Consider the following 15248-nt stretch of genomic DNA (forward strand, 5'->3'; position numbering starts at 1 on the left):
AAGAGCTGAAACATGCAGTAGTGGATCACCCCTTTAGGCCGAGGTCACACTTGCGAGTGTGATGAGAGAAACTTGCGTGAGTCTTACGCATCAATACCCGGCACATGCAGCCGCATGCTCCGGTCCAAATGCAGGCAACAGTGCCGTGTATTGATATGAGAGACTCACGCAAGTTTCTCACATCACACTCGCAAGTGTGACCCTGACCTTAAGCTTAATTTTATTTTTCTATGTCATATATATCAAATAACATTTACAAATATCTAGTAACATAGTAACATAGTAACATAGTTAGTAAGGCCGAAAAAAGACATTTGTCCATCCAGTTCAGCCTATATTCCATCATAATAAATCCCCAGATCTACGTCCTTTTACAGAACATAATAATTGTATGATACAATATTGTTCTGCTCCAGGAAGACATCATGTGCGGTCTAACTAGGGATTTGTACAGAGGCAGTATAATGCTCTCATCATGTGTATCCAGACCTCTTTTAATGCACCCCATGATCCTGTTTGCCTTGGCAGCTGCTGCCTGGCACTGGCTGCTCCAGGTAAGTTTATCATTAACTAGGATCCCCAAGTCATTCTCCCTGTCAGATTTACCCAGTGGTTTCCTGTTCAGTGTGTAATGGTGATATTGATTCCTTCTTCCCATGTGTATAACCTTACATTTATCATTGTTAAACCTCATCTGCCACCTTTCAGCCCAAGTTTCCAACTTATCCAGATCCATCTGTAGCAGAATACTATCTTCTCTTGTATTAACTGCTTTACATAGTTTTGTATCATCTGCAAATATCGATATTTTACTGTGTAAACCTTCTACCAGATCATTAATGAATATGTTGAAGAGAACAGGTCCCAATACTGACCCCTGCGGTACCCCATTGGTCACAGCGACCCAGTTAGAGACTAAACCATTTATAACCACCCTCTGCTTTCTATCACTAAGCCAGTTACTAACCCATTTACACACATTTTCCCCCAGACCAAGCATTCTCATTTTGTGTACCAACCTCTTGTGCGGCACGGTATCAAACGCTTTGGAAAAATCGAGATATACCACGTCCAATGACTCACCGTGGTCCAGCCTATAGCTTACCTCTTCATAAAAACTGATTAGATTGGTTTGACAGGAGCAATTTCTCATAAACCCATGCTGATATGGAGTTAAACAGTTATTCTCATTGAGATAGTCCAGAATAACATCCCTCAGAAACCCTTCAAATATTTTACCAACAATAGAGGTTAGACTTACTGGCCTATAATTTCCAGGTTCACTTTTAGAGCCCTTTTTGAATATTGGCACCACATTTGCTATGCGCCAGTCCTGCGGAACAGACCCCGTCGCTATAGAGTCCCTAAAAATAAGAAATAATGGTTTATCTATTACATTACTTAGTTCTCTTAGTACTCGTGGGTGTATGCCATCCGGACTCGGAGATTTATCTATTTTAATCTTATTTAGCCGGTTTCGCACCTCTTCTTGGGTAAATTGCTATTTGCTATTTTATTCAATACACAATCTGCTTTCTTCATATTGTCTATGTTAAATTGATTTTATTTTGAATGACAACAAAAACATATGTGCCAATTGCCCTGTTGAAAACTATGTTGAAACTTAGTTCTGTAGAAATTGATATGTTTGAGACAGATTTACAGAAATTATTTCACCTTGTTTTAAACATAACAAGGAAAGGATCGTGTAGTATGAATATCAATACAGATCCTGAAACATTTGTATCCGTACTTTGTTTTAGGAAAGTAATCCAAATTTGTAACTTACAGGTTTTATATTTTGTTTCCAGCAATCCTCAATATCTATTATAATATACAATATTATAGTGCTGAGTTAATTTCTTGAATAAGGAGAAATCACATAGCAGAGTGAATATATAATAATGAGGATGCTTCTTCTATAACTATTTAACAAACTCATGGCAAATCAAACTAATGTGAATGAATTCATTATCCTTGGATTCTCCACCCTTCACGGATTTCAAAATGTTCTGCTTTTATTTTTCCTGATAATGTACATCACTACTCTCTCTGTCAATATTTTTCTGATCACTTTAATCAGGTGTGTTCGTCAGCTTCATAAACCCATGTATTTCTTTCTTGGAAATTTATCTTTCCTTGAGTTAAGCTATGTTACTGTAACTGTCCCCAAAATTATAGTCGATATCCCAAGGAAAATAAAAAGTATTTCCTTTTCTGGCTGTATGACTCAGCTTTTCTTCTTCACTTTCCTTGGTGCCACTGAGAACATTCTTCTTGCGATGATGTCTTTTGATCGATTTTTGGCGGTGTGTTACCCTCTGCGCTACACGAGCATCATGAGTCATAGAGTTTGCTCCATCCTACTGTCTGTATGTTGGGTTCTTGGTTTCTTGACAACTTCCTTTCCTATTATCAAAATATCACAGCTACATTTTTGCAGTGCTAATGAAATTGACCATTTTTTTTGTGAAGCTGCTCCTTTGCTAAAACTCTCTTGCTCTGACACTTACTTCAAAGAGCTGACAGTTATAATTTGCGCTTTGTCAGTCATTCTAAGCTCAATATTACTAACCATGATGTCCTATGGGTATATTCTTGGAACAATTCTGAGAATTCCATCTGCTACAGGAAAGCAGAAAGCGGCTTCTACCTGTGCTTCACATCTTATAGTGGTTACAACTTTCTATTCCACAACATTCGTTATGTACATTAAGCCCACGGCTAGTCAAGGATCTTTAAACAAAGTGATGGCATTGTTCTATGCTGTCTTCACTCCACTTGTTAACCCATTTATCTACAGCTTGCGTAACAAGGAAGTTAAAGAAGCCCTTGTACTGTTGTTTAAATGAAGAACTTGATAAAATATTTACTTGGTTATTTTTCTTCAAGAGTTTTATAGGATCAATAGTTTATTTGCAAACGATCCCACTATGGGCGAACTAGCCACTAGGTAATGTATTCATATTACACACTTACATGTTGTCTATCACAAATCCTAGGTAAAATGTCCTACAGACTCCTAATCCATGACAAGTAGTGTTGAGCGATACCGTTCGATATTTGAAAGTATCGGTATCGGATAGTATCGGCCGATATCCGAAAAATATCGGATATCGCCGATACCGATATCCGATACCAATACAAGTCAATGGGACACAAATATCGGAAGGTATCCTCTATGGTTCCCAGGGTCTGAAGGAGAGGAAACTCTCCTTCAGGCCCTGGGATCCATATTCATGTGTAAAATAAAGAATAAAAAAAAAAATATTGATATACTTACCCTTGGACGCGCCCTGGTTGTAACCGCTGCAACCGCCATGATTCCCTTCCTAAGAGTGAGCGCGTAAAGGACCCTCGATGATGTCACGGCTTGTGATTTGTCGCGTGACCGCTCATGTGACCGCTCACGCGACCAATCACAAGCCCCGACGTCATCGAAGGTCCTTCACGCGCTCATTCTTAGGAACAGAAGCATGGCGGTTGCAGCGGTTACAACCAGGGTGCGTCCGAGGGTAAGTATATATCAATATATTTTTCTTTTATTCTTTATTTTACACATCAATCTTCATCCCGATACCGATTCCCGATATCGCAAAAATATCGGAACTCGGTGTTAGGGCTAGCGGAACGCACCGAGTAGAAATAGATATTTATTATTAATGGTGCGTTCGCAGCCCGGGGTCCACCGTACAGGAAGAACCTGCTGCTAGTGAATGGTGGCACAATATGGCGGTGTAGACTAGTTCTGTTACCTCACAGAGCAGCCGCGAGAGGAAAGCACTGCGCCCTGTTAGCCTCACAGGAGCACAAGCTTACTGCCAAGCTGATAGCAGTCTGTGGTTAAGCAACACGCAATCTCCTCACCGGAGAAGCCGGTATTCTAGGGGCTTATTTCAGCCGGGTCCCTGAACACACTCATACAATCTCCTCACCGGAGGTGCCGGTATTCTAGGGGCTTATTTCAGCCGGGTCCCTGAACACACTTATGCTAACCACACTGGCGCAAAGCACATATGACTTGATACTAGCGCATGGCCGTGCGGTCATGCGCAGTTTATATAGCTGCAGCACAGGAAGTGGCTATAGAACTTTTGCCCTTCCAAGACCTGCCAAGAGGACCAATGGAATGTGCTGCAGAGCCTGAGCACATGACCCTCGATCTCCAACGGGAGATCTTGCCCTGGGCATGCTCAGTGTGTGCAGATAAGGACTTAGTCCCAGAGAAGTCCGCTCGCTGCTGACCAGTATAGGCTTTAAAGGCAGAAGCTGGAGAAGCAGCAGTAACTCTTCTCACAGAGTCAGACTGAGCGAGACGCTGGGATCGACGTCCCTGCTGAGCAGACTCCACTGCGGCTGGAGGAGAATGGGAGACCGCAGCGGAGATGGATCGAGATTCCCCCTGTGCAGCAGAGGAAACTCGACTCCTAACATTACCCCCCCTCCTTGGGCCTCGCTACGTTCGAAGGCAGCAATGAGCTGCTTAGCCCGAATGTGCTCAACAGGCTCCCAGGACCTGTCCTCGGGACCATAACCCTTCCAGTCCACCAAATAAAATTTTTTACCACGCACCACCTTGCACCCCAAAATAGCGTTCACCTCATAATCGTCCGAAGACGAACCCGATGTCCCAGCAGATGACTCGGAGAACCGGGACATATACACGGGTTTCAAGAGGGACACATGAAAGGTGTCGGTGATACCCAGGTGTGGCGGAAGGGCCAAACGATAGACCACAGGATTAACCTGCTCGAGGACCTTGAATGGGCCCAAGTAGCGAGGAGCAAATTTAGTGGACTCAACTCGCAGCCTGATGTTACGGGCGGAGAGCCACACCAAGTCGCCAGGAGCAAAGGTCGGGGCAGGGCGCCGATGTGCATCGGCGGAGGACCTCATTCTCTCCTTCGAGGCCCTAATGGCATCCTGAGTGCGGTCCCAAATGTCCCGTGCCTCCACTGCCCAGTCTGCCACCCTGGAGTCAGCAGAGGACACGGGCATAGGCACAGGAACCCGCGGATGCTGGCCGTAATTAAGGAGGAAAGGAGTCTGACCGGTGGAGTCGGCTACAGCGTTATTAAGGGCGAACTCTGCCCATGGTAATAAAGATGCCCAGTCATCCTGCCTGGCAGAAACAAAATGTCGTAGATATGTGACCAGAGTCTGATTGGCCCTCTCTACCAACCCATTCGTCTCGGGATGATATGCGGAAGAGAGATTTAACTCAATGCTGAGAAGACGACAAAGCTCTCTCCAGAACCGAGACGCAAACTGGGGACCCCGGTCTCTGACAATTTTGTTTGGCATACCGTGTAGGCGGAAGATGTGTCTTATGAACAACGCTGCCAAGGCCCGTGCAGAAGGTAACCGTGGGAGCGGCACCAAGTGCACCATTTTCGAGAAATGATCGATAATAACCCAAATGACGGTACAGCCGCGAGACTTGGGCAAACCCACTACAAAGTCCATCCCGACCATCTCCCAGGGCCTGTCTGCCACCGGCAAGGGATAGAGTAACCCAGACGGCCGTTGTCGAGGAGACTTATTTTTGGCGCATGAGACACACGCCAGAACGTAATCTCTGACATCTCGCAGCATATGCGGCCACCAGTACGTTCTCGCCAGCAGCTCAGATGTCCTTTTTGTCCCAAAGTGTCCACCCACCCTGGAGGAATGAGCCCAAGAGAGAACCTCCGGTCGCAAATTTATGGGCACAAAAGTCTTGCCCGGAGGCACAGACTCAAGCGACACCGGAGCCACGGTTCTCAAGCTCTCAGAAGGAACAATAAGCCGAGGCTCTCCTTCCTCCTCCTCAGATGACACAACAGAGCGAGAAAGAGCATCAGCTCGAATGTTCTTCTCCCCAGCGACATAATGGAGGGTGAAGTGGAATCGGGAGAAGAATAAGGACCATCTGGCCTGGCGAGAATTTAGCCGCTGGGCTGTTTGCAAATATAGCAAATTTTTGTGGTCTGTAAATACTTGAAAGGGAAAACGAGCCCCCTCCAAGAGATGTCTCCACTCAGAGAAAGCCAATTTCATCGCTAGCAACTCCCTGTCCCCGATGGAATAATTCCTCTCCGCTGGTGTGAAGGTCTTGGAGAAGAAGAAGCACGGATGCTTCCGACCTTGAGCATCCTTTTGGAAGAGGACTGCTCCAGCACCAACGGAAGAGGCATCCACCTCCATTATAAACGGCTTATCGACATCGGGACGATGTAGGATGGGAGCGCTAGCAAAATGAGACTTAGTAGAAGAAAAGGCCCTGGAGACCTCTTCAGACCACACTTTGGGATTTGCTCCCTTCTTGGTGAGGGCTACCAAGGGAGCTACCAAAGTTGAGAAATGGGGAATGAACTGGCGGTAATAATTAATGAACCCCATAAAGCGCTGCACCGCTTTAAGTGAATGAGGTTCTTGCCAGTCCATCACAGCCTGTAGTTTGGCAGGATCCATAGCCAATCCCTGGGCAGAGATGATATAGCCCAGGAAAGGTAAAGACTCCTGCTCAAACACACACTTCTCCAACTTTGCGTAAAGAGAGTTTGCCCGTAAGAGGTCGAAGACTCTGCCAACATCTCTCCGGTGGGAGTCAATATCTGGAGAGAAGATGAGAATATCATCCAGATAGACTACGACCGAGGTGGAAAGCATATCCCGGAAGATGTCGTTGACAAAGTCTTGGAAAACGGCTGGAGCGTTACAGAGCCCGAAGGGCATCACCAGATACTCATAGTGCCCATCTCTGGTGTTAAACGCTGTCTTCCATTCGTCCCCCTCACGAATGCGAATCAGGTTATAAGCTCCCCGCAGGTCTAATTTGGTAAATACCTTAGCTCCCCGTAGCCTATCAAAAAGCTCAGAAATCAGGGGCAGCGGGTACTTATTCTTAACGGTGATGGCGTTAAGACCCCTGTAGTCTATGCAAGGACGCAATTCTCCATTCTTCTTCTGTACGAAGAAGAACCCTGCCCCTGCTGGTGACACTGACTTCCTAATAAATCCTCTTGCCAAATTCTCCTGGATGTATTGGGACATAGCCTCCGTCTCCGGGAGAGAGAGGGGATAGACACGTCCCCGAGGAGGTTCTGCTCCAGGCAAGAGATCTATAGGACAGTCATAGGGACGGTGAGGCGGAAGGGTCTCCGCGGCCTTTTTGGAGAAGACGTCTGCATAAGACCAATAGTATTTGGGGAGAGTAGAGAGATCTGCGGGTATCTCAGTGGTGGAAACCTGAACGCACTCTTTCACACATCTGCCCTTACAGGATTCACTCCAACCCAATATCCTCCCAGAGGTCCACTCAATATGTGGGGAGTGGAAACGGAGCCAGGGTATTCCCAGCAGAATCTCATCCATTCCCTCGGGAAGGAAAAGAAGGGAAATAATCTCCTGGTGGGATGGGGACATGGCTAACGTGAAAGGGACAGTCTGATGTGTGATCTGTAATGGAAGTGTCGACCCATTCACCACTCTAACGGTTACTGGTTTGGCAAGCATAACCAGAGGTATTGCGTGGCGCAGAGCAAAAGCAGAAGACATAAAATTTCCCTCTGCTCCTGAATCCACACAAAGCTCTACTGTAAGAGTGGATGTGCCTAACAGGATTGTCCCTTTAAAGGACAATTTTGAGGAAAATGCCGCAGTGTCCAGTGAACCTCCTCCAATGGACACTAGACGCGATCGTTTTCCCGACCGCCGTGGACATTTATTAGCGTAATGTCCCGGTTGCTGGCAATTTTTACATACCACAGGTACTCGAACGGTCTGAGACCTAGGTCCCGCTCGAGAAACCTCCATGGCCTCATGGGAGTCGGATGCCATAACAGGAGATTCTAGAGGTTTGGCAAAGGTGGGAGCCAGCCGAAACCTCTGCCTACACTGGGTCCGCTCCAACCTCCGCTCGTTAAAACGGAGATCGATGCGGGTAGCTATAGTAATAAGCTCCTCCAGTGTGGCGGGAATCTCCCTGGTGGCTAAGGCGTCCTTCACATGATCTGCCAGTCCTTTCCAGAACACCGGAATAAGGACTTTATCCGGCCATTCCAGCTCAGAAGCTAGAGTCCGGAATAGGATGGCAAACTGGCTGACCATGGACGAAGCCTGAGTAATTGCCAACAATTGGAGCGCGGTATCGTGGGTGACACGGGGTCCCAGAAAGACCTGCCTCAGAGCGTCCAGGAAGATAGGAGCACTCTGTACCACACGATCACCACGTTCCCAAAGCGGCGTTGCCCACTCCAACGCCCTGCCCGACAAGAGAGATATAATGAATCCCACTTTCGCCCGTTCCGTAGGAAAACGTGCAGCCAGCAGCTCGAGATGTATGGAGCACTCGCACACGAATCCCCGACATAGCTTACTGTCACCAGCAAACTTGTCTGGAAGCGGGAGCCTGGATAAGGTCGGAGCAGGGGTGGCAGCGGACAAACTGGCTGCAGCTGCACTTGCAGCCTGAACAGCGACAGCAGTAACGTCCACAGCTGAGGTTGTGCGCTCGAGAGCCGCCAACCTACCCTCCAGCTGCTGGATGTACTGCTGTAGACGCTGACCGTCCGCCATTTACTAGCCAGACCCTGGCGCTAGTATTATGTTAGGGCTAGCGGAACGCACCGAGTAGAAATAGATATTTATTATTAATGGTGCGTTCGCAGCCCGGGGTCCACCGTGCAGGAAGAACCTGCTGCTAGTGAATGGTGGCACAATATGGCGGTGTAGACTAGCTCTGTTACCTCACAGAGCAGCCGCGAGAGGAAAGCACTGCGCCCTGTTAGCCTCACAGGAGCACAAGCTTACTGCCAAGCTGATAGCAGTCTGTGGTTAAGCAACACGCAATCTCCTCACCGGAGAAGCCGGTATTCTAGGGGCTTATTTCAGCCGGGTCCCTGAACACACTCATACAATCTCCTCACTGGAGGTGCCGGTATTCTAGGGGCTTATTTCAGCCGGGTCCCTGAACACACTTATGCTAACCACACTGGCGCAAAGCACATATGACTTGATACTAGCGCATGGCCGTGCGGTCATGCGCAGTTTATATAGCTGCAGCACAGGAAGTGGCTATAGAACTTTTGCCCTTCCAAGACCTGCCAAGAGGACCAATGGAATGTGCTGCAGAGCCTGAGCACATGACCCTCGATCTCCAACGGGAGATCTTGCCCTGGGCATGCTCAGTGTGTGCAGATAAGGACTTAGTCCCAGAGAAGTCCGCTCGCTGCTGACCAGTATAGGCTTTAAAGGCAGAAGCTGGAGAAGCAGCAGTAACTCTTCTCACAGAGTCAGACTGAGCGAGATGCTGGGATCGACGTCCCTGCTGAGCAGACTCCACCGCGGCTGGAGGAGAATGGGAGACCGCAGCGGAGATGGATCGAGATTCCCCCTGTGCAGCAGAGGAAACTCGACTCCTAACACTCGGTATCGGAATTCCGATACCGCAAATATCGGCCGATACCCGATCCTTGCGGTATCGGAATGCTCAACACTAATGACAAGTCAATAGGACACTGCTGCCACCGCTTTTACATACAGCACATGGATTCAGCACACAGTAGTTGGATCCATTCATATGTAAAGAAGAGTTCTTGACCTGTGGTGCAATGCAAAGATCTTTGTAAAGTGGCGTGTGAGAAGGTAACTATGTTGTGAGAGGAAGGTGTAAAATACAGGGAAGTGCATGGAAGGAAATGTTGTTTTAGCATGAAGCTTAAGATATTGACACATCCGATTCTTGCAGTCTGGGATTTGAGCAAACAGTGTGGGCCAGGTATGTGGATGCTGGCAGAAATGGACATAGTCACGATTGTGTACCAATTTCTGTGGGTCTTTTTTCATTAAAGAGAACATGTTGCATGAAAAAACGCTATTAACCTGCAAATATGGGGTTAATCTGAAGGTTAATAGTGTTCTAAACTTCCCAGTGCCCACACTTAAAGTCCGTTTGCCAGGAGGAAATAAACTTTATTCCCCAGGAGGCATTCAGCATCACCGATGCTGCTTCAGTCACCGCTCTGTGCTGTATCTGCACCCCTGGCACTTATTGTCAGCCAGGTATATTGATGAGCGAAATATCAGTCAATGCCGGAGGCACGGTTACAGAGCAGTGTCCGAAATCATGTCAACACCGCCTTTATGACTGAACACTGAACGATGCTAGGAGGAAATTAATTTCCTCTCAGCAGTGGGGATCTAAGGCTATGTGCACACGTTGCGGATTTTGCTGCGGATCCTCAGCGGATTTGATGCTGCGAATCTGCAGCTGTTTTCCATGCATTGTACAGTACCATGTATACGAATGGAAAACTGTGTACTTGCTGCAGAAAAAAATGCACGGAAACGCAGCAGTGTTTTTTGCGCAGCATGTCAATTCTTTGTGCAGATTCCGCAGCGGTTTACACCTGCTCCTCAATAGGAATCCGCAGGTGTAAAACCGCAGGTGGAATCCGAACAAAAACCACAGTAAATCCACGGTAAATCCACGGTAAATCCACGGGTAATCTGCAGTGCAGTTTACCTGCGGATTTTGCAAAAACAGTGCGGAAAAAGCCACACACCAATCCGCAACGTGTGCACATAGCCTTAGTGCGGACACAGTGCAGGTTCAGAACGCTATTCGCCTGCAGATTAAATCCATATTTACAGGTTAATAGTAATTTCATGTAGTGAGTTCCCTTTAAAGGGGTTGTGCCACCATAAAACATATAGGTAATACTGCAGACATCAAGGCAAGAAACACTTTTGTAATTTAAGCCTATTAAAAATGATGCCCCATTCAACAGATATGTACGAATGTCTTGTATAGCACCCCCTAGTTTTAGCACTACTGGCTTCCATGTCCCTCCATATAATCCTCTGAGCATGTGCAGTTCCCTCTCAGCGATGAAGGAGAATCCCTCTGCCTCAGCCATCAGGATCTTGTTAAGTTGACTGAAGTAAAAGCAGTTAGGAGCAGGGAAGCATCTGAAGTCCCTGCGCCTCCTGCTTCCTCTTCATGAGGAGAGCTAAACATGTGTTTTGCTTATCCATGGCTGCTGCCAGGGCAGAACAGTTGTAATGAGTTTGTCATCTGATTGCTGCTTTCTGCACAGGGAATGACAGAGCAAAACTCATTACACTGAGAGCTTTACCATCTACAGCATGTCTGTGCAGAGAGCTGCAACCAGACGACAAATTCCTCACTACTGCTGCAGCACTTACTGATTACTGATTCCTGACTACCCCTGTGGCGCCCCAGGGTCCTGGTCGTCACAGTAATGTTGCTATCCTCATGGGGAGAGTGATGTTACGTTTGGAGGCGACGAAGGAGAACTCTTTGTCAGATAACACAATGCATGCAACATGTTCACACTCCAGACCCGAAGGAGGAGCTCTAAGCCTGTTTAAGGTGAACTCCGCTATGAGAACATCCTGATCTGGAGGGAAAGGGTTCAGTTCCTGTCAGAGAGACAGAGGGGAAGTAAGCAGAGGAGCCGTGTAGCCTGAAGTTCTACAGCTCCTGGAAGGAGACATTTCAGAAAGCAGAATACATTGCAGTGAGCCTGAAGGAAAGCAAAGCACAGGAGAGGATACCAGAAGGGGACCAGCCCCGAGCAGGCTGCCTCCTTCTGAGGCGCAGAACGCCGGTAGTCAGAACACCGAGGTAGTAAGGACCTCCATGCCTTACTTCAGAGACCAGCAGGACAGCAAATTGCACGTTACCTGTCCGCACCCACAACCAGTAGGCATGGTGGCACCCCTCAGAGGCTGGGGTATGCTAGACTCCCTATAAACCACCTCAAGCCACCAGCCATACGGGTTTTGCCCTATCCGACTATGGGGGACAGAGAGAGAAACACAACATCTGTGAGGACTTTATTTGAAGCTTATGCAGTAAGGGACTACACCACTACAGCGCAAGGGAAGGCTATTTATTTCCACCTGAACAAGGGGACTCTGGACTTGCATCCAAACCGGCCGGACTCTACCTGCCCTGTGATCTGGTGCCCTGGACTGTGGCTGCTGAAACCAACAGTAAACAAGGTAAAGATACTGCAACCTTGTGTCCTCGTTCTTTACTGCACCTCTCACCATTCTACCATCTACACACTGGGAAGCCCTGGGGATATACTTCACCTGTGGGAAGGTGTACCATCTAGCTGCCATAACATCACACCAGCGGACCCGTTAAAGCAGCGTCGGTCACCCTGACCGAATACCACAGGTGGTGTCATGAACATAAACTTTAACCCTTTAAAGACCTTTCCCTTTTATACGGACGTCCCAGGGCCATGGACCGGGTCGCCGCCGTGACATCCCCTTTCAGCCGACTGGACCCAGTACCGAGTACCCCCTTGCCCTGACGGGGCGCTCCCCGTTGTGTGTATATTCTCCCACAACTCCCTCATTCTGTTTATGTCATCCAACAAACCCCATTCTGTGTTTGTCCTCTCACAGTTCTCCCCTTCGGAGTATGTCCTCCCATAGCTCCCGCTTCTGTGTATGTCCTCCCACAGTGCCCCCATTCTGTGTATGTCCTCCCACAGCTCCCCAATTCTATATATGTCCTCTCACAGCTCACCTGTTCTGTGTATGTACTTCAGTCTCCCACAGCTACCCTGTTCTGTTTGTGTCCTCTCACCACTTCCTCGTTCTATGTATGTCCTCCCACAGATGCTCCTTTCTGTGTATGTCCTCCCATAGTATCCCCATTCTGCTTATGTCCTCCCATAGTGCTCCTCTTTGTATGTACTTCTACAGCATCTCCTTTCTGTATCCTCCAATAGCATCGGCATCCTTTGTATGTCTTCTACAGCTCTTCCATTATTTGTATGACCTACAGCTACCCTGTTATTTCGATGTCCTCACACACCTCCTCCATTCTTTGTATGTGCTCCCATTCTGTGTATATCCTCCCACAGTCCCTCCATTTTGTTTATGTCCCCTCCAACAGCACCCCATTCTGTGTATGTTCTCACACAGCACCCCCTTTCTGTGTATGAAATCCCACAGTGCCCCCTGTTATGAAAGGTAATTCAGTACCACAATGGACATAGAGGTCAGCGCACATACAGTGACCTGGCAATAACCCAAAAAACAAGAACGAGCTCTGAGACGTGGGAACTCTGTTGACCGCAATCCCTAATCCTCTCCAACCACACTAAAGGCAGCCGTGGATTGCGCCTAACGCTCCCTATGCAACTCGGCACGGCCTGAGAAACTAGCTAGCCTGAAGATAGAAAATAAGCCTACCTTGCCTCAGAGAAATACCCCAAAGGAAAAGGCAGCCCCCACATATAATGACTGTGAGTTAAGATGAAAAGACAAACGTAGAGATGAAATAGATTTAGCAAAGTGAGGCCCAACTTTCTGAACAGAGCGAGGATAGGAAAGGTAACTTTGCGGTCAACACAAAACCCTGCAAAAAACCACGCAAAGGGGGCAAAAAGACCCTCCGTACCGAACTAACGGCACCTGAGGTACACCCTCTGCGTCCCAGAGCTTCCAGCAAGCAGGAAAAAACAAATTGACAAGCTGGACAGAAAAAAACAGCAAACAAATAGCAAAGAGGAACTTAGCTATGCAGAGCAGCAGGCCACAGGAACGATCCAGGAGGAAACAGGTCCAATACTAGAACATTGACTGGAGGCCAGGATCAAAGCACTAGGTGGAGTAAAATAGAGCAGCACCTAACGACTTCACCACATCACCTGAGGAAGGAAACTCAGAAGCCGCAGTACCACTACAGGTAACTTTGACATAGTGGGAATAACCGAGACATGGTTAGATGAAAGCTATGACTGGGCAGTTAACTTACAGGGTTACAGTCTGTTTAGAAAGGATCGTAAAAATCGGAGAGGAGGAGGGGTTTGTCTCTATGTAAAGTCTTGTCTAAAGTCCACTTTAAGGGAGGATATTAGCGAAGGAAATGAGGATGTCGAGTCCATATGGGTCGAAATTCATGGAGGGAAAAATGGTAACAAAATTCTCATTGGGGTCTGTTACAAACCCCCAAATATAACAAAAACCATGGAAAGTCTACTTCTAAAGCAGATAGATGAAGCTGCAACCCATAATGAGGTCCTGGTTATGGGGGACTTTAACTACCCGGATATTAACTGGGAAACAGAAACCTGTGAAACCCATAAAGGCAACAGGTTTCTGCTAATAACCAAGAAAAATTATCTTTCACAATTGGTGCAGAATCCAACCAGAGGAGCAGCACTTTTAGACCTAATACTATCTAATAGACCTGACAGAATAACAAATCTGCAGGTTGTTGGGCATCTAGGAAATAGCGACCACAATATTGTGCAGTTTCACCTGTCTTTCACTAGGGGGACTTGTCAGGGAGTCACAAAAACACTGAACTTTAGGAAGGCAAAGTTTGACCAGCTTAGAGATGCCCTTAATCTGGTAGACTGGGACAATATCCTCAGAAATAAGAATACAGATAATAAATGGGAAATGTTTAAGAACATCCTAAATAGGCAGTGTAAGCGGTTTATACCTTGTGGGAATAAAAGGACTAGAAATAGGAAAAACCCAATATGGCTAAACAAAGAAGTAAGACAGGCAATTAACAGTAAAAAGATAGCATTTGCACTACTAAAGCAGGATGGCACCATTGAAGCTCTAAAAAACTATAGGGAGAAAAATACTTTATCTAAAAAACTAATTAAAGCTGCCAAAAAGGAAACAGAGAAGCACATTGCTAAGGAGAGTAAAACTAATCCCAAACTGTTCTTCAACTATATCAATTGTAAAAGAATAAAAACTGAAAATGTAGGCCCCTTAAAAAATAGTGAGGAAAGAATGGTTGTAGATGACGAGGAAAAAGCTAACATATTAAACACCTTCTTCTCCACGGTATTCACGGTGGAAAATGAAATGCTAGGTGAAATCCCAAGAAACAATGAAAACCCTATATTAACCCCTTAGCGACCGCCGATACGCCTTTTAACGGCGGCCGCTAAGGGTACTTAAACCACAGCGCCGTTAATTAACGGCGCTGTGGAAAAAGTGTATAGCGCCCCCCACAGGCCGATTTTCTCCGGGGTCTCGGCTGCCGAGGGTAGCCGAGACCCCAGAGAACATGATTCGGGGGGTTTTTAACCCTCCCCGCATTTGTGATCGCCGGTAATTAACCGTTTACCGGCGATCGCAAAAAAAAAAAAAAAAAAAAAAAAAAGCGATCTCTTTTTAATTTCTCTGTCCTCCGATGTGATCGCACATCGGAGGACAGAGAAAAGGGGTCCCAGGTGGCCCCCCAATACTCA

The 15248-nt window shown here is 47.0% G+C and overlaps 1 protein-coding gene across 1 annotated transcript; it reads left to right on the forward strand.

Annotated features, from left to right (window-relative positions):
• Positions 1-2100: 2100 nt before the first annotated feature.
• Positions 2101-2852, forward strand: LOC138666018 (olfactory receptor 6C74-like). The gene has a single exon (XM_069754116.1). It carries the CDS (start codon positions 2109-2111, stop codon positions 2850-2852), a length of 744 nt encoding a protein of 247 aa, XP_069610217.1. The 5' UTR covers positions 2101-2108.
• Positions 2853-15248: the final 12396 nt, after the last annotated feature.

Source organism: Ranitomeya imitator, chromosome 1, assembly GCF_032444005.1.
Source record: "Ranitomeya imitator isolate aRanImi1 chromosome 1, aRanImi1.pri, whole genome shotgun sequence".
Lineage (NCBI taxonomy): Eukaryota > Metazoa > Chordata > Amphibia > Anura > Dendrobatidae > Ranitomeya > Ranitomeya imitator.

Bases quoted from the DNA above. Each gene is read 5' to 3' on its own strand.
- LOC138666018 (XM_069754116.1), top strand. From the start codon at position 2,109: ATGTATTTCTTTCTTGGAAATTTATCTTTCCTTGAGTTAAGCTATGTT.